Genomic DNA, 18755 nt, shown 5'->3' with positions numbered 1-18755 from the left:
CAACAAAAGGCTCAACAACAATGAAGACAAAAAAAAAAAAATCAGTCAATTGACAATGATGGAAAACATCTTCAGGTTGGTAGTGAAGTAGCTCACAATTTAATCATCTTACCTGGATGCAGTGAAGATGTGTCTTGAGTTGGTACATATGGCGTTTATTGGACTGTCATGACCTCTGACCTCTCCTATGGGAGTAAAGTTGTCAACGTTCCACACCTTCAGCATGCCCCCCCGACAGCCACTTAGCAGCATGGGCCGACCCGGAACATACGCCAGAGCACACACCCAGTCTTTGTGAGCGTTGGGGATTTGCTGTCGATTCAGAGCAGAAACATAGCGTTGTGACGAACTGAATGACATCACACTGTGTTTTTGCAATATAATGTTCCAGTTATTTAACAGTTACAGGAATCTGAGTCCCCTGGGTTACTGGGTCTTAAAATAGCAGCAGAAAAACATGTTCAGTTCCTCATTTTTAATAGATGTAAATCCTCTTCAGTAATGCAGTATATTTCTTGAATGGAGAATGCACATTGTTGCTAGGCAACATACAAAGGAGGCTTCAGACTCACTAATGCTGTATTTGGCTTCGATGTTGTAGATATTCTTAGCTCATGTGTCTGAGATCAGGATGTTAGTTTGGCTTCAAACATGGTTCATAGACTAAGTAAAGGGTCTTCATTCTTACATTTACAAAGACTTTAACATGAAGTGATCTGCTGATACAATCAGTGCAGGCCATGGGGACTTGTTTTTATCACAAGCTTCTTAAGGGGAACTTTGTAATATTGTTAACAAAGGTTGTATTTCAGCTCCACTGTGTTTCTGTGCCCATACTTTTCCCCCAAACATTGAGAGAAACACAGAAATAACATTTTTCTATTCCAAACTGCTCTTCTCTCATGGGCTTCATGCACCTTAAAATAAACATTATATAAATATTTAAATAACTGAATGAGCTGGAAAGAAATCATGAACACACCCTTAAATGATCATTCTCTTATTTTTATGTTACGTCTTAGTATTCTTCAACTGTTACTTTCACATTCTCACCTGTTTTTCCTTAAAGGAATCTCAAACAACCAGAGACATTTTAAATGTGTCTACAGCAAACAATATGGATATAATTGTATTATCATTACTAATATTCTTCTTTCCAATGGAATTGGTATTGAATGTGAAAAGTAATGCCACAAACAAAATATTAGGATGTCTTAGTTCACATTTTGGGATAAGTACATCTAAAACAAATGCACCCTTTCACAGAGGCTGTATTGGGATGAACATGTGCAGTCACATACAGTTGGAATGAGTTACGGAGCAATCATTGTCTGAGTTGATGTCGGTGTTGATGGAATAAATTGAGACTTTCATAAAACATCACAACTTATTCTGCCACACAGTTTAATTGGGAGATCTTACAACAAATGTCTGACTGCCAAAACCTCACAGCACTGGATACAAGTCAGCTGCAGCATGTTGGCAGGAACTCACGATCAAGTTAACTAGCATTAATGAAAGGCAGCTGGACTCTGTCCAGCACAAATCAAAAGACAACTCGGGCAGTTCAGTAGCAATTTGAAATGACTAAGAGGCAATTACTAAGTAGACAAAATGTTGTTTAAGATGACATGTTATCAGACGTGATTTCAGCTCAAAGTGCGACTGTGGATGGCTCTAAATGAGGGTGGCAGGGAGCAGCTCTCCCTACTTTCCAGTATTGCCACTGAATCTTTTAGTGGTATGCAATACTGGACCAAACCAGACCGTGGTGGCCTACTTTCACCCCTCATATACTACACTAACATACAGAGCAGTCATACAAAACGCAAGTTTAACCTTACATATGGATTTATATTTGGCATGTAATGTGCCAAAAACATCTTTACTTGTTTTTAATTATACTTATCTCAACCAAGTGAGCTACAGGTTCAATTTGCTGTAATCCATGAACACCATGCACAGGGAGATAAACTGTAATATATTTAATCTCAAGCTGTTTTTTGTTTATTTGCCTCAGCTGCTTTGTAAAATGACTTTAGGTCTCTAATACCTAAAGGTCTGTTTATGTCTTTAATTTTGAGATTAGCTTTACAAAAATACTTCAAGTTTCTGTTCTTTATTGCCTCTGTTAAACATCGCATACAGTAGTTTCTATGCACAGCAGGTAGCAGTCTGCCCTTCATCACTTTCATTTGCATGCTCTATTCAAATAACAGTATCATCTCAACAAAAGCATGTTTCTTTCCTTCCTTCTTTCCCTGAGCTATTGGAGGACCATTATACTAATACAGAGTACAGATTCAAGACCCTTTTTCCCCTTTCTTTCTTTGTCTCTTTCTCTACTGTTTTATTCATTTATTTTGCTAAATTGTCTCCCCTGTCATTGGAGAGATGAGTAATATACATCTTTCCCAAATGGCTTTAGTTTGCCATGTTAGTTTGCCACTGCATTATCTGGAGCAGGTGTCACATCACTTTGCATAAACAAAGATGTTAATTTAAAAACAAGAATGAGTTGGTGCTGATTGCGATGCACACACTGCAGCAGATACTATTCATTTAGGATCAAGCTGTTAAATTTTGACACAGAAAGATACAGATGGCCTCAGAAAGTGTTTGATGAATATCAGTGAACTGAAAATGTGTCCGTCTTATCACTTCTTGGAAATTAATGAAAACTAAATCAAGTGCATGTAGCGTGAGTTTACAGTATGCCATGTTTGATGTTGTAAATGTATGTGAACATGATTAATTTATGTTAGATATTTAATTCATACATATATAGACCTACATGCAGTCGACTACTTCTTGGGCTTGATAAATTAAACATTGGAGGCACCTCCCGGTTGTAGACCATTTACAGCTTCCTTCAGGATATGAACGTAGAATAAGAATAGACCATCATTTAGTGTCAGCCGTTTTGTATTTTATGTTTTTTAATGTCTCAAAGGATGTAACAAGTTTATATGAACTTATCTGATGCATCTTTTATTGTAAAACCTTGAGAAAACCTTCCAAATTAGTTGTAAGAGTTTTGTCATGTAAACAGGCTTTACAGAACAAAGGAGGTAAGGAAACACTGAATCTGTCCTTTGTAAAGGCAGGAATGGAGGAAACCTTGAGGGAGCTAAGAGGTTAGGGTTATTGAGCTATAAAAATGACACAGAAAAAGATCATATCCTCTTCAGTCAGTCTTAACAACCTTTAACTGGAATTCAAATGTGCTATCCAGCAACTAAACCCCAACATCACACTGCAATAACTGTTGCATAAGCATGTCAACAAACCAGTAAACATGCAAAGTTGATATTGCTTTTCGGAGGGTATATAAAATATTTATCAAACATTTGGGACTCCCTAAACCACAGTGCTGAGTAATTATAAACAAACTGCTTCGAATGTTCTCCCAAGAAACACACGTATGCATTTTAACTGAGGGGGCTGGAGCAGAAAGGCTTGCAGCAGCAACTCTGGAGGAGTTTCAGACTCTGCTGTAATATATTCTATAACACCCTAAGCCACAATTTGATCCTATTACATAATTAGACAGAGACTGCAGAGTTAGAGAGGCTGTAAAAGGAACTGTGTTTTCTGTTCACAAATGAGGTTGAGGTCACATGCAGCAGACCACAGTCAGAGTGATTTAATTTCACCTTTAAATTGAAATAATAATGTCTTCTGTGCTTGTTTTTTCCTGTTTGGATACACAAAGGCTAAATAGAAGTTATGCAAACAACTTGGAAAAGAGCCGCTTAATATAATTACTAAGCATGCAAATGAGAAAACCTCATCCACCCACAAGGTGCATTTTAATGCAGTATTAGCATATGCATGCAAAAAAAGACACACAGGAGGCACCACAGGAGTGAGCACATGCACTCAGGATAACTTTCCTCTCTGGTACCTGTGGCTGTGATGCCTTTAGGCTCCAACATGTCAGTGTTGACTCCGTTCATTTCAGCCACATTACACATGACAACACAATGTTGGCTTTCTACACTGAGAAAACACTCAGGGTAAAAGAAGACATGGGGGAATCTAAATAGCACCTAAACACTCTGCTGGCTTTACTGCCATGGCCGAGTCAGTTTTGGTGGTAAAAGACATCTTGCCATCATGGACAATAAAAAATTACAAGAAATACCAAAAGTGAGCTGAAAGAAAAGTTTTTTTACAATTACGATGATTTGTCATAAAATATAAATTCTGTTTTAATTGCTTCAACACAAGTAAAACATCTTCAAAGTAGTTTTTGCTATTAACCATTTAAAGTGTATGAAAAAAGATGTAAAATCTGTAAGCTGTTTATTGAGTATAGTAAAAAGAAATGGTGTTCTTTGAGTGTTCACTTCTAGTGTAGCTTCTAAGCAGAAAAATATGTTTACAGCCTGGTTCAACAAACATATTTGGTCCACATAATTCATTTCTTACTTCACAAAAACTGTACAAAGATTATAACTGAATCATTTTGAATTAAATATAGTTTTGCATTAACTGTACAACTTAGAGTATTTTCACATTACAAATATTTAACCCTTGAAGAAAGTTTTGTTTAAAAACAGCCTAAACGTTTTCAAATAAGATCAGCAAAGACATTAAAGGTACCATTTTGTCCATACGGGGCACTAGCATCAACACAAACTGAAAATGAAGAGCTTTACGTGGGCATAACATAACATAGGTGGCAACCAACACCTTTGGGCTCCACAACTGCCCTCCAGAAACTAACAAGCAATGTCATTAAAACATGGCGTCATTGTTTGGTTTATATTCTGTCCGTTCTATGATTTGAAGAGGCTCAATTAAAATGGTGACACCATGAATATATCTACTTTGAATAAAAAAAAGCAAATGATAAAAAAAAATAATGCTCTGCACAAGGAACACCACAACTGTCCTTAAATGTGTTGCCCTCACCCAACAGCCATATTTTCTCACTGTAGACAAGGCCCCTTGCACTGTGTTGGTGCTCTATTTGCACTGTATCCTGCATTCATGCTGTTTAAACACATCTACCCAGAGGAGGGTGAGGGTCAAAGGTCAAAGGTCATGCATAATAAACCTCAGAGATCATTGAACTTGGTTTGTTTCTGCCTGCAGGCTCACTGCACATGCCAGGAGCAGTACTGACCCAAAACATTCAGCTTTAATTATTTGTGCTATACATTTAGAATATGTAATCATTCTGCTTCTTGTTAAACCCAACCCAGAGTGTTAGGGCAAGCCTTTATTTCCTGCAATACAAAACAAAGAATTACACAAGTTGTTTTCAATGATGTGGCCTGTGTATTTATAGTATACTCTTTTATTTAAAGTTCTACTTTTGGGCATTGAGAGTGAGCAACCAATCACTGGAAACCTGGGAAGCAGAGAGTGGTGGAGCACACAGAAAATGCTCATGGCTAGTAGTCGAACCACAGACCCCTGCAGCTAGGACCATAAACTTTGTACACACAGTAGGCTTAAATCTTTAGTCTATTTTATATGTACATTTGGCACATGTGCCCATTGCACACGGTCTGTATCTGTGGCTACAGTATTATCAGTAGCTGTATTTTGAGCAGGATTAAACAGGTGTCGAGCAGTCAAAAACTCTCCTTAAAAAGTGTTGTATTATCTCTGTGCTCTGCTTATAATCAGAGCACATTTATTTTTTTATTAGCAGTATTTTTCAAACTAGCAGTAGAGGGAAATGACGATTTACAAGACTGCAATGACATTACGCAGCAACATTCGATGCATGCTGTGTTTCAGTTGATGCAAATACAAACATTGAATATTGTCTGCATTTTCAGTTTAGAAGTTCGTTAGGACATATTTATATGTAGGCTTACACACCTGTGTGAGCTCTTGTTGCTCCAAATCCCATTTTTTGATGCCATTATCTCTCGACCCGCTGAACAGCACATCTCCATTCACAGCCAAACACTCGATACCGTCATAATGGGGTGGCTCAAAGTTGTGAGCGGGACCTACATTGCCTAGAGTCCCCTCTGCCACATCAAACACCTACAGAGAGATAAAACAGAGGTAAAAGATCTGCCTGCATATGTGAGACCTAATTGTGGTTGGATGTGTGAGTGTGTGCAGATGTTACCTTGACATAATGGTCTTTAGAGCCAGTGATCACTTGGTCTTTGCCCAGCAGAGACTGTCCCACTGTCAGGCACATGACCGAGCCAATGTGACCCATCAGCCTCCCCATCGCTTGCATCCTAAACACACACACATTCACACACATGGAGGCAGACGGACACACGGGGAGAAGAGGCGAAGCAAAGGTCTGTGAAATTCATTACTTACAAGAATCTGATTTTCAAGTTGCCAGCTTCACTGAATGAAATAGCTTTCCGTCTCAAGAGTAAAACTGCTGAGACACAGCAATGCCACAGGCTGGGATGATACTGGAGAAATGTTTAATACATTCATTTTTCATTTCTGGGGGTTGTTATGCATCATTAAATTGGTCTGAGGCCGTCAGCGTAAACTGTCTGCTTCAATCTGTTGATCATTTCCCTCTGGAAGCATGAAAGCTGAGGAGGAAACTGCTTTTCCACAAGATATCAGTAACAGGTGCCTTATTGAAACCCTGCTCCTGTTCCACCTTGATATCAGACTGAGCTTCTAGGATTTTCTTTTGACAGCTCCTTAGTTGAACAACATCAAACAAATGGATATACACATCCATCTGCATTTTAAAAAATTGAAAGTGCACATAACTGGAACTACCTGCATGAATGATCCAATGAAAGCAGGAATGGCTGTGTGTATGAATCAGTATTTTAATTATGAATAATATATGAATGACTGCAATCTAATCAAAACTGGATGAGCATTTTAATGAATAAATAAATTAGTCATACCTGTTGAGGTCCCACATGCGAACAGTGTTTCCAGCAGCAGCATAGAGCACAGACCCTGACGGGTTGAGGGAGATCTGGTTGATCTGACACTCTCCTTGTGCAAAGGTTATAGTACGGGTGGTGGTTCCTGCACATGCATCCCCAGAGACCACCTGCCCTGATGAACTGTGGAGGGTAGAGAGAGGCCCAAAAGTGGGTTCATAATAAGAGGAGGATACAAAAAGAGGGAGCAGTAGACAGAGACATATTCAATTCAGTTTTGATTTTCTCTGGCAGCTTTTTACATCAAATTTTAACAATTTTATTCATAATTTCCACAATTTGAAACATCACTGAACAAACAGAACATCTTCTAAACTGTAGAATTTATTTATTTATTTTTGTCTCATTAAATGAAACTTACGTCAGCGTGCGGATACATTTGGCAGAGTCACGGATGTCCCACACCTTGATGTAGGATGTGGAGACAGAAAAGACCAGGCAGGAGGAGGGACAGTACTTGACTGACACCACATTGTTTGGGTGGCCTTTGAGGGTAACAATCTCCTGACCTGTTACCAGGTTCCACATTTTACAGGTACGATCTGAAGTAGAGAAGGAGGGAGTTACGTTTTATTTGATTAAAGGATAACTTTCATTTATCTATTCTATATATCTACTTTTACTATTGCATATAGGGGGATTTGATGTATTCTTGCTTTTTTCTGCATTCCTTATTGTCAGCTATTCGTTTAAAAGAGTAATATAAAAAAACAACATAAGAGAGGAATAATTGGGAATAAGAATGTTTAAAAAGTTGCTGAAGTGCCAGCCCTTGTCTTATTTAACAAGATTAGACAAGAGCGCGGAAAAGTACCATCGAAAACTCCAATTAGCTTTGTTTAACAAAAATACCAAAAAAAAGAACAGTTAGCTTTGTTCTGTTTTAAGGTGATTAAAAACAAACCTCTGTGCATATCTATTGTGAATTTACAGGCTATATTTCAGTTTTTCTATTGAGTTTCCAAACAAAATATTTTCATTCCAGTACTTTTTCATACTATAGTTGACCAACATAAGAAGCCTGTGGCTACAGACAGTATGGTTTATAAACCCAGTCTCTGTGACATCACCTGTCTGTTCCTGAACAGAGTAATGACGCCAATCGTCGGCAGGGGCCTTATTTGAAACGCTGACTTAAGAGGCGGGCTTTGAGCCTCCTCACTAACAGCCACAGGACCCCAGACCTGTCAGTCCTGTAAGCTTCACTTCTGATTGGGTAATCTTGTGACCTTAATATCTTCTATAGCGCTGAGTTAGAAAAAGATTTACCCATAAACTCTTTTTTCCATGTCTTTGCATTGAGATGACTTTTTTCAGTTATTCTGCGACATGCTTCAAAGAGGAGATTGGCAAAAAGAGGCTTTAATAATACGTACACGTATGTGACAGTATGCTGCTATGGAAACAGCTGTTAACATCCTTAAAAGGTTAACTATTTCAGGTTGTTTGAATACTTGAAATAGAACTGTTGCCAGCTCAGTGAGCAGGTTGTGTACCTTTGGATCCAGTGAACAGCAGCTCATCTGTAGCATCCACACAAAGGACTGGCTTTGAATGGCCCTCAGCTACGGAAACACTCTGCAGGGGCGCTGTCCGACCCCCCTTCACACCCCCGATGGGATTGATCACACCCCTATAAATCATACGTGCACATAGAGCCTATCAGTCACTAAAAAGAAAATGGGGGCTGTTTCTTTCCTCTTGAACATACCTTCAGAAAACACAGGCTGATCACAAACATGCACAATAAAACACAAATATCAGTCACTGTAAAATGTCAATACAAACCCATGCAAACGTCACTGGATACAAATGTACTCCCTTGTGATTACACATGGGTTTCCACACATTGATACGTCTTTCTCGTTTGCTGAGCCCACCTGCTCCATCTCTCTGGCCTGCCTCGACTCCCACCTTTCCTTTTTTTTTTTTTTTTTTTTGCTGGAACAGCCCAATTAAGACACTACAGCAGTGAGAGCTGCTTTTCTATTCAACTCGTCTGTCTGCTGCCTCCTCCTCTCACACTCACACACACATACACACTCAAATATATAAAACCCACACAGCCCCAACTATACCATACCATACGAACTCCATCTCTGCCCCCCACACACTCCACAATCTATGTCCCACTGACAGACCAGAGTCCCAAAGTGCCTGGAGAGCAGTCAGCGGACTGAAACAAAGCCGACAGAGGGTGTGAGAAGAAGAGGGAGGAATGTGGGAAAATTGGTCCCTGGTGGGCCTCCTAATAACACCAGTGGTGGTTTGGTGTGTATGCGAGTGAGAAAGATTGAGGGAGGTAGAGAGGGAGAGCTGGAGGATGTGTGGAGAGAGAAGAGAACCGGTGAAAACACACAAAACTCTGGGCTGGTCGGTTTGCAAGGACAAGAAAAACATAGAGGTGTGTGTTTGAAACATAAGGTAGCATGCTCCTCTCCAGTGACTGCAAATAACTACAATGATGTCCCAGAGTGAAAACAAACACATCGAATCAAACCGAAATATTAAGCACACTTCCTGTGATGCTTTTTTTACAGTGCTTGAAAACGCCAACGAAAATCAAAAGCTGTCAGCCTTTGGACGGTGGAAAATATTTCATGCATCTCTGCAAAGTCTCATGAAACACAAAAAAAATGCACAAAGAAGCTCAAAACAAGTGATAGGAACAGCCATAGTCTGGACCTCAGGCTCCACAGCAGCTTTAAACTCAAATATAAACCACAGCACAGCATCTACAGATGTCATCATCACCACATGCAGGGTAGGGCTGACTCTCAGGTCAGCACCTTCATGGCAAGTTGCGTTACGGGACCAAAAGAAAGTGTGGTGAAACAGTGGAGAAATATAACATGTTGATTTCACAGTGACTTTATTGGCTTGTTCTTCTCTGCATAGCTGAGAAATTTGACCGTGAAGGGATGTGAACGCAGCATCACGTATGATCCATACCATCCTCTTTTTGGACCAAATCCATTTTTTTTCTTGTTGAAAGAGCGAGGATTTTTGCTTAAAAGACGAGGAAACTATTCATATGACTGCTCAACTAAGGAGGGTTGTTATCTTTTAGAACAAACAGAGAAGAGACGGGAGGAGGAATTTAGAAAAATAAATTAAGTAAGCTTTGAGCAGCAGTTTGATTTGAATGAACTTGAAAGCTTTACTGTTGTCCAAACATCTGAGAAGGAAGATTTTCCGACCCTTACTTATTTGGTGAAAATGGAAAACACTAAAACACATTATTGCCCAGAGTAGGAATGGATTCAGCATTATATAATTTTACAGGTACGACCGAATTCTGACTGTAGTAAGGAGCACAGATTGACATGAAATCAAACGGTACCATGTTTCTCAACCTAGACGCAACCTTGTGGCTGTGAGGGTGTGGAAGCGTAGGCAACTTTCCATGCTGGACTTCAACACAGCACTGCAAGTCTATATATATTGAAATAAGCTCAATTAGAAAATTTGAGACTTATTCCTAAACAAATCAATATTTATTACCACATTAACACACAAAAGTACAGAAAATTGATACTGCTGAGAACCAATACTATTTGCCAGGTACCAAGCATCTCTACCCAGCATTGGTACCAAGCATCGGTACCGTATCATTTTAAATGTGATAGTACCCATCTCTAGTCCTGGGCCTAGACAAATGATGTATTTTAATCCCTGATAATCTTTAAAGTTTAAGTTTTTGTTGTTAAACTTACAATCATCAAACAAGCCTGTCTGAAAGAGAAACCTTTATTTGCAGATTACCTTACACGAGTTTTTGTTCTATCTTAAAACCGTATCTGTAATAATGAGTATGGCCAGGCCTAAACATAGTGTGACCAGCAGACCGATTAAACATGGAGGGAGATCAGTGTGTGCTATCTGCATACACACACAAACAGGCAGAAGAGCCATGTTGACAAACACATAAATTTCTGTGTGTGTAAAAGACAGAGGGTTAATTAGTGAAAAAAGAGGAGAAAATACCTGGATCTGTAGAACATAATTATTTTATATAATTGTTAATGTCCTCATGTTTGTTTAAGTGCCACTTGGCTCAGCCCAGAAACTGAAGCAGAATTAAAAACTTTGTCCTAGGGCTCTCTGATACTCTAGCTGGACACAAATCAAGAAAAAAAATCAGGTAAAGAAGTCAAAATAAAACCCTTAACAACTATTTTTGTATTTGTTTTTGAAAGTGAAAACAAATCATATTAGTTAATAAGTGGCTTCCGGTAGACTGTGGCTGAGGAGAACCAGCCTAGAGTTTTTCTCCATGGGGATATAGGCTGACTTATGATCTATGATGACCTATACATATTTAAGAGATCAAAACAACATCTGTATTTCCTAAACTGATATTTTTCCTATATATTTTACTCTCTCTATATGCCCCTAATAATTCCAATAATGAAATAATCAATATGCATGAAACATCAGGAGGTCTCTGCTGTAAAGCCATGCTCAGCAATATTCACCTCTTATACAGGGCATTCCAGTTCATTCAGGTCTTGTGTGTGAGCAACCCCACAGAGAAACGTTACACGGGTGAGAAAGGCCTGCAGTTCAAGAAAGCTGCATGTGGTTAAAACATGCACCACAGCTACCCCGCCCTCACCCACACAGAGGAGGGGGAAAAAAAGGAGGTGGAGGCCAGGCAAGGCTAGGACTACCAGTGGAGACAACATGACACCAGGTGAGTGAAACAGGCAGATGGGAAAAACAGAGAGAGACAAACACAGTTCCTCTACCTGAGCACCTCGGAGAGCGAGGAGTCGCTGTCATCTGACCTGGAGGCAGAAGAGGAGCAGGAGAGGAGAGGGTGGGGCAGGAAGAGGAAAGGGTTAACCACGCTAAGGAGAGACAGAAGGGTTACTGGCAGAGGGTTAAAGGGAGGAGTGACTGGAGGAAGGGTTTTAGATAAAAGCAGTGGAAGCTCAGTCAAAGAATAAAGCTTGTCAGGTGATTATGAGGATTATTGATGTAAAATCTGTATTTCCCCAAAGATAACCCCTGAACAGGCTTTATGACTTGACCACTGTCTGCAGACGTTGTCCTCTGTAGAGCATGTTTACTATTGGTACACGTACAGAAGCTAAACAAGAGCTAGTTTTGACGTATTTTCCCATTGCATTTTGCACCAGCATTTAAAGCTAACAGTCTGAAAAAAAGATACAACTTCACTTTTCACTATTTTCAATCCAGTAGACGCTTCTGGTTCAATCTTATGTCTCTCAAGTTTGCTTTAAATAAGGCTGCTAACAGCTACTAGTAAGCTAGTGGAATATTAGCTTAGCCTGAAAACATAGTAGACAGATTTGGGCTTTACAAAGGAAAAACACAACAACATACAGAGCCCACTATGAGATAAACACATGAAATTTACATTGAAAGGAACAATTGAGTCCCTGTGCTTGGCTCTGGAAAAAATAATATATACACTCCAAGACAAACAAGAATTATTTATCTGGGGCCCATTTTTTTCTTCAAGATAAAGACTCGTCAGATGTCTTGAGCTAGGCTGTTAAAGAACTGTCAGATGTCTGTTACAATGGTCATTGTGGTCCTTGTGGCAGAAACTGTTTTCTGACAGAATATTTGTGATAAACAAATCATATATGGCAATGTACTCCCTTTTGGTTTTTTTTTCTGTAATACGGACAGTAATAATGCAGCAACTTTCTGTAATTTGTGTCAATAATAATAAAATGCATTTATTATTATTATTATTATTATTATTATTATTATTATTATTATTATTATTATTATTATTATTGATATAATTAATAAATTTATTTGTCCTTAGAATTTCTTTGAGTGTAATTTTGTGTCTCAAAAATTTTTTAACACTCAAACATATTGTTTAAAAAAAAGAAACCCTTGAGCACAAAATGGGTAAAGACAAGGACGGTTATTTGTACTTGTTTCAATAATCATTGAACAGAAATGAGCTAAGTGAGCTTTGAGGTGTTTGCAAAGCTTAGTTTACACACAGCCGGCTGTATTTCTTTATCAAGCTTATGGACAAGAGAGCATTGTCAGTGTTCTCTTACACCTTCTTTCCAAAAGAATTCAATGTTCAACTTCTCTGAACAAGGCAGAAACAGGACTGGCGTTGGACAAAACAGGGATTAGTTAACAAAGAAACACTGACTACTAAGTTGTTCAAACAACTCCACAGTAATTTCACCCCTACTCCTCAATAATTGACCTCTAACAGCACTGTCAGCTCCATTAAGTTGGTTGTGTTGAGGAAATTAGTACAGAGTAGAAGAGCAGACAGGGTTAGCAGCAGGAATGATCCAAAGCAGAGGATAAAGATTTTGATAAAAGCTTCCATGCAACCCTGCTCGAAGCAGTCCAGGTTCAAAATCCAGACCCCATGTAAAATCTCCTCCACTTTTGCTAAAGGGAACACCTGGTGTGTGTGTGTGTGTGTGTGTGTGTGTGTGTGTGTGTGTGTGTGTGTGTGTGTGTGTGTGTGTGTGTGTGTGTGTGTGTGTGCGTGTGTGTGTGTGTGTGCGTGTGTGTGCGTGTGTGTGTGTGTGTGTGTAACAGTAGGTGCAGTAAAAATGTTATTATATTGTAAATATTTCATAGCCTCTGGTTTGTCACCACATGAGCCCGTGCTTTACCATCCTGAGCATGAAATAATAAAAGTGTACTGGATATGTCTGGAGGGAGAAACTGAGTTAAAAAGAGTGATACAAATTCCTCCAAATTCTCTGCTTGCTATTTGTTGTTTGCAATGGTGGCTATTAGCATGGTAATTTCTGTTTTTCTTACGGATTCCCAAGACAAAATCCTTTTTTATATTCATTGAATTTTAAAGACATGAACAGGGAGTTAGAAAATTAAATAAGAAAAAAGTCTGTGTTTTGAATTCAAAGCATATTTATCCATTACATACAATGAAATAGAAATGCCAGTTTAAAACCTCCGCCAAGTGTTTAACCTCCATGTTGAAGGAAAGTTCAAAATCAGAACAAACAACAAAATAAGCAAAACGCGTTTAAAACATGAAATGACTAAATGTTATTACTTTACAAAAGATTCTGTAAAATCAGAACCAGAGGTTTTCTTTTCTTTCTTGGCAGACAGCTTTTTATTTAAAAGCCAATTACACAGAACTATCCATACTGGCTTTTCTGATGCTTTTATATTCATTATCCCCATTCAGCTTTGAACAAATGCTTCTATAAAGTCAGCTCAGAGCGAGGTCAGCAAGTTAGCGTTAGTCATACTGGGTCAATGAAACTGAACAACATGTAAAGGATGGTTTAGGTAACAAATTTCAGGATAGTGCACATCTTGGGTTTGCTTTAGTGAACACAATATGAACACACTTTAAACAAAAGAGTACAAATAAATAAGTGTGATTATGTTTCTGCTTTCAGCAAAATGCACAAGACAAAAGCAAATACTTCACATTGTTTCATCCTCCTTCACCATGGAAACTACATACATGACCCTTCATGTAAAGATCTGCTCATACCATCGTCCTGATTCCATACAAAACAGATACTGATGAAAACAGCTGCATGGAAAGATGGCAAGAGCCAACTCATTTACCTACCACAGCTCCAAATAATGAAGACCCACAGGATCCAACACACAAGTGTTCACACATTAAGGGCACACACATGCCCAACACCAGAACCCATTTCACACATGTGGTTGCTGACAATTAAGACTTAATAAAGATGAAGAATGTGACGGAATAATGAAGATAACAAAGAACTTTAGAGGACAGCAACTGGTGGTTTTTACACCTTAGCAGCTGGTGTACACATGCATCGAATACCTTCCTAATTTGCTGCTCCATCTGCATAAAGCTTGACTAAACACACCATGAGAGGTTTGTATGATACAATTCCACCTCAGGAATGAAGGAAATGTCATATATGAATATTTTCAGATGCTTTATGTTGGATCAGAGTCAATTACATTTTTTTATTTTTGCTCATATCATGGGCATCTTTTTTTTATGAATAACCCTTTTTCCTAAAATATAGGAATAATCAGTGTAATCATTATGGACCAGACACCATATTCCCTTTTCCATTGACAACAACAGACCTGTATTTCTAGAAAAGATGGTATAATCTGAGCTGCTCCACTTCTTTTACTCACTTGTTTCCTGGTGACAGCTATTTATGGACTGAGAACACACCACAAACAAACACGGTGTTAGTGTTTCTAAAAACAGGTCTGAGTAGCCTGTGGTTTCCATGGTCAGATCTTCAGAGCCACTGGAGTGCATTTAGCATCTGGAATCTATGAACATTTTCACCATCTTTTCCCAAAGGAATTAGACAAGAAAGTCTCTTAATCTATGAGGCAGATTCATTTGGGGACAAACAGCTGGAAAAGCACATTCTTCTATCATTTATAGGTTTATCTATGCTGCAGACAAAGGTGTTTCCTCTCCAAAGCCCTGCCCTTTAGCCTGTCTATGGGGCAAGGAGGACTCTGAACCATTGAAAAGAAGAAAACAAAAGAAAAGAAAGGGAAAGGAAAAGAAAAGGAAAGAAGGGAGTGGTTCAAGGAGACTCAATGGATCAGATGGGAACATGGTGACTGCAGTAGCATGTAAATGTGTTTGTTGTGTGTGCACTCACTTGTCCAGAGCAGAACCTTGGGTTTGGTTGCTGGTGAGCCTTGAAAAGACGTTACGGTCATTCCTGGTCCTCAGAGGAGGGGAGGAGGGGGGAGTAAAGCCATCAGTGGGCCTGACGAAGAGCAGGAGGATGAGGAAGGTTGAGGACAGAGCAGAAAAAAGAGCTTCAGAATGAAATCTTAAAAAAATGTATTTAATAATCCAACAGAATAGTTTAAATCGGAGCAATACAACATGTACCTGTAAGAGCGGTCGTAAGATTTCCTCCTGGTTATGGGGGAAGTGTCATAACCCCGAGACTGCCTGGGACTGAAACACACACACAACACACACAAAAAAAAAGTGAGCACATCTTTGGGAAGTGGACAGAATGATACAAAATTATGCAAACTTTGGAGATCGACAAGCAACAGCTTTTTGTGTAAGTGTAACAATACTGCTTAGAGACTTCAGCAACTGGCGGACACATTTCTTGCAATATCAAATCGCACACAACCCAGGCTCCCTTTTCCCAGGAACTGATGTAAATGTTATTGATTTCTCCTTGTCTCCCCTTAAGCAGTTTTATGACCTAAAACATTCCTGGCCTCTTGCAAGTCGCTCGTGGTTGTTTTCTGGGAAGTGTGCAATGAAAAAATCTTGACAACTTTCTTTCAGTGTTAGAGAGAAAATATATTGCAATGTAAATTTTTAATGTGAGTAAATTTGTGAAATACAGCAGGGTGTTTACCCGGGGTTATGTTCTTATTCCCATTTCCGGTTTAAACTTTACCACTCATGTCATCTGCATTTAGTGACTCCTCTCCAGCTAAAGGCTACATCAGCAGAAGAAATGTCTTTTCGTTCTGGGATTCTAGATGAGCTTCCCTTTTGAGATAATCTTTTATTATTTATTAACTGTTAAGAGGGAAAATTTGAGAGTTTTTTAACAGTCAGGTGAACATTTTGGAAAATATGTAGGAAATCTGGTAATAGTTGCAACAGACCTTCTGTTTCATCCTACCCCTGAGGACAAAGAGGAGAAGGGTCAGATTAAGTGCCTAAGTGTTACCTAAACAGATGAGTCTTCAGACATCTCTTTAAAGTAGAAAGAGACTCTGTGGCTCATATGGAGTTAGGTAACAATAGGGGAGAAGGGTCTGGCTAGAGATTGCGAGCCATGCTGGGCTGAGAGCACCAGGCTTCTTTCACAAGCAGAGCGTAGCAGGAGTTCAGACCTGGATTAGGGATCCCCAGGTAGGCAGGAGCCGTTCTTGTCAATGTTTTGTAAGCCAGAAAAAGAGCTTTGAATTTGATTCAAGCTGCCACTGGAAGCCAGTGTAGAGAGATTATCAGCAGGGTGACACATGTTGTTATGGGCTGGTTAAAGACCAGATGAGCTGCTGCATTCTGTATCATCTGCAGAGGTTTAATAGTTGTAAACCAGTCAAAGATAATAGTCTACTTGGTAATGAAAGTGCTTAATTATGTTGAAAAAAACTCCTGTAAGAGTTCACTTGTTGTCTTTCAAAGTTGTGCAGTTGTGCATGGTATTTGTGGTGTTCATGAAGGCCGCTTGACAAGCTGTGTCGAAACATGTCACATAAGAGCTGGGAAACTCTGAAATCAAGAGTTCAAAATAAAAAAAATCATTATCAGAATTATACCAGTAGTTATATCTTCTCAAGTTTTTTTTTTTAATTTATTCATAACAAACAAGCGCTAAACCACCATTATCCCTCTTGCAGGTGATACTTGGAAAAGCCTCACACTAATTTTAGTGATCATTTAAATTTACTTACAAGGTATGTCCCCTGATAGGCAGGCTGATGGTGCGGGATGCCCGGTCCCTGTGGTAGGGTTCTCGCAGGGCCAAGCTGAGACTCATCCTCCCCAGGCTCAGCCCGTCCTCCTGAATGTCCGTCAAAGACGCCAAAGACTTGGTGATGTGTTGCGGCTTGCTGCTTGATGAGGGGTCCAGGATGGGACCCAAATACTCTGCTGACACGGCCTTCATCTGACCCGACAGACGAGGCTCCGTCTAGTAAAAAATGTTCATCATTTGTGTTACAGTGGACCATAAATCAGAGAAAACAATAAAAGAGGAGGAGAGCAGGGAGATTTGAAAGAAGAGACATAAAATAAACACAAAGACTAAGTTAATCGAGCTATGAGAGGATAATAACATACAGCCTGGAAACAGCATTCAGCTGGGATAAAAAAAGAGCAAAGAGAATATGAAAACAGTACAACAAACATCTTTTTAGAGAGAAAGCAACCTTTGTGGTATCAAACAAAGGCTTGATGGAGCAAAACAAAAGCTAAAAAACACTGTAAAAGGATAAAGGGCACATCATTACAGATAAAAGGGAGTGATGTCTAAGCAGGGGTTCCTCCTTTAAAATATCAAACAAAGCTTTATGGATGGTAAAAGATTTTTAAAGTGTTTGCCAATACTGCCCCCTCATGGTTCCTACTGAGAATTACAGAGTCACTGACAGACCACATGGTTTCCACACTGTAAGATAAAACATTAACTGCTATTTTGAGGGATAATACACCAACAATCATGCACTGCTTGTGAAAGAAATTAGTCAGTAACTATTTTGTAACTTGAAAGACATATTTTTTTCTTTATTTTTAACATAATCAACTAAAAACTATAAACCACAGTTACAAAACAGTTACCAACCTGTACCTTCATCTTGAAATCATCCTGGCTGTTGGACTCCTTCATTTGAGAAACACTGCAGGTAGAGAGAAAATGATTCAGGAAAGAGAAGAGAAAAGAAAAACTTTATTTTGAGATACAAGATGTAAAGAATGAACTGTTTTTATTAAAAAAAATATGGCCTCCAGTAGCAGATTGTGGTGATATTTTTTCTGGAAAGAGGGTCATTGTGAGAGGAGGAGGATGTAGAGTGATGCTGTGTATCGCCAGTTGTTGAGTGGGCGAGCAGACTGTAGTCTCACCTGCTGTCAGAGGCTTGGCTGAACTCAGAGGGCTCCTCATCGGTGCTGGCATAGCCGTTCTCTGGAGGAAAAAAAACAATGTTCATCAGATTCCAGTACAGCTCACAAAACAGACTATTTCATTTACATCTTCAATATTTAACCATATTTTCCGTAAAGAATTCTCCTACATATCATTTATACACCCCTAAAATAGACACCATGTTAGGAATTTGCCTAGCATATACTTTGTACGGATGATCAGACTTGGTTATTCTTTATTTTTTTACCTCCAG

At 39.1% G+C, this 18755-nt stretch overlaps 1 protein-coding gene across 13 annotated transcripts in view; it reads right to left on the bottom strand.

Moving 5' to 3' along the window:
• Positions 1 to 18755, bottom strand: part of kif21b (kinesin family member 21B) — a 70815-nt gene that overhangs the window by 10249 nt on the left and 41811 nt on the right. For 6 of the 13 annotated variants that reach the window (XM_074672053.1, XM_074677473.1, XM_074673242.1 and 3 more), the window contains exons 22-33: positions 18481 to 18541; positions 18200 to 18254; positions 17310 to 17548; positions 15769 to 15837; positions 15530 to 15640; positions 11660 to 11698; positions 8405 to 8541; positions 7270 to 7450; positions 6867 to 7031; positions 6101 to 6218; positions 5842 to 6012; positions 113 to 312 (exon numbers count right to left, since the gene is read on the bottom strand). In XM_074672053.1, coding sequence (XP_074528154.1) covers positions 113 to 312; positions 5842 to 6012; positions 6101 to 6218; positions 6867 to 7031; positions 7270 to 7450; positions 8405 to 8541; positions 11660 to 11698; positions 15530 to 15640; positions 15769 to 15837; positions 17310 to 17548; positions 18200 to 18254; positions 18481 to 18541 — 1546 coding nt within the window. The remainder of the gene's footprint in view (positions 1 to 112; positions 313 to 5841; positions 6013 to 6100; positions 6219 to 6866; positions 7032 to 7269; positions 7451 to 8404; positions 8542 to 11659; positions 11699 to 15529; positions 15641 to 15768; positions 15838 to 17309; positions 17549 to 18199; positions 18255 to 18480; positions 18542 to 18755) is intronic. The other 7 variants (XM_074674822.1, XM_074675210.1, XM_074676046.1 and 4 more) reach the window with 3 other exon arrangements.

Source organism: Halichoeres trimaculatus, unplaced genomic scaffold (genome assembly GCF_033239565.1).
Source record: "Halichoeres trimaculatus isolate MK-OKI-2021-1 unplaced genomic scaffold, fHalTri1.1 fHalTri1_scaffold_1, whole genome shotgun sequence".
NCBI classification, from domain to species: domain Eukaryota; kingdom Metazoa; phylum Chordata; class Actinopteri; order Labriformes; family Labridae; genus Halichoeres; species Halichoeres trimaculatus.
The sequence above is the reverse complement of the archived record's forward strand: the minus strand, read 5'-3'. Positions and strand labels throughout refer to the sequence as shown.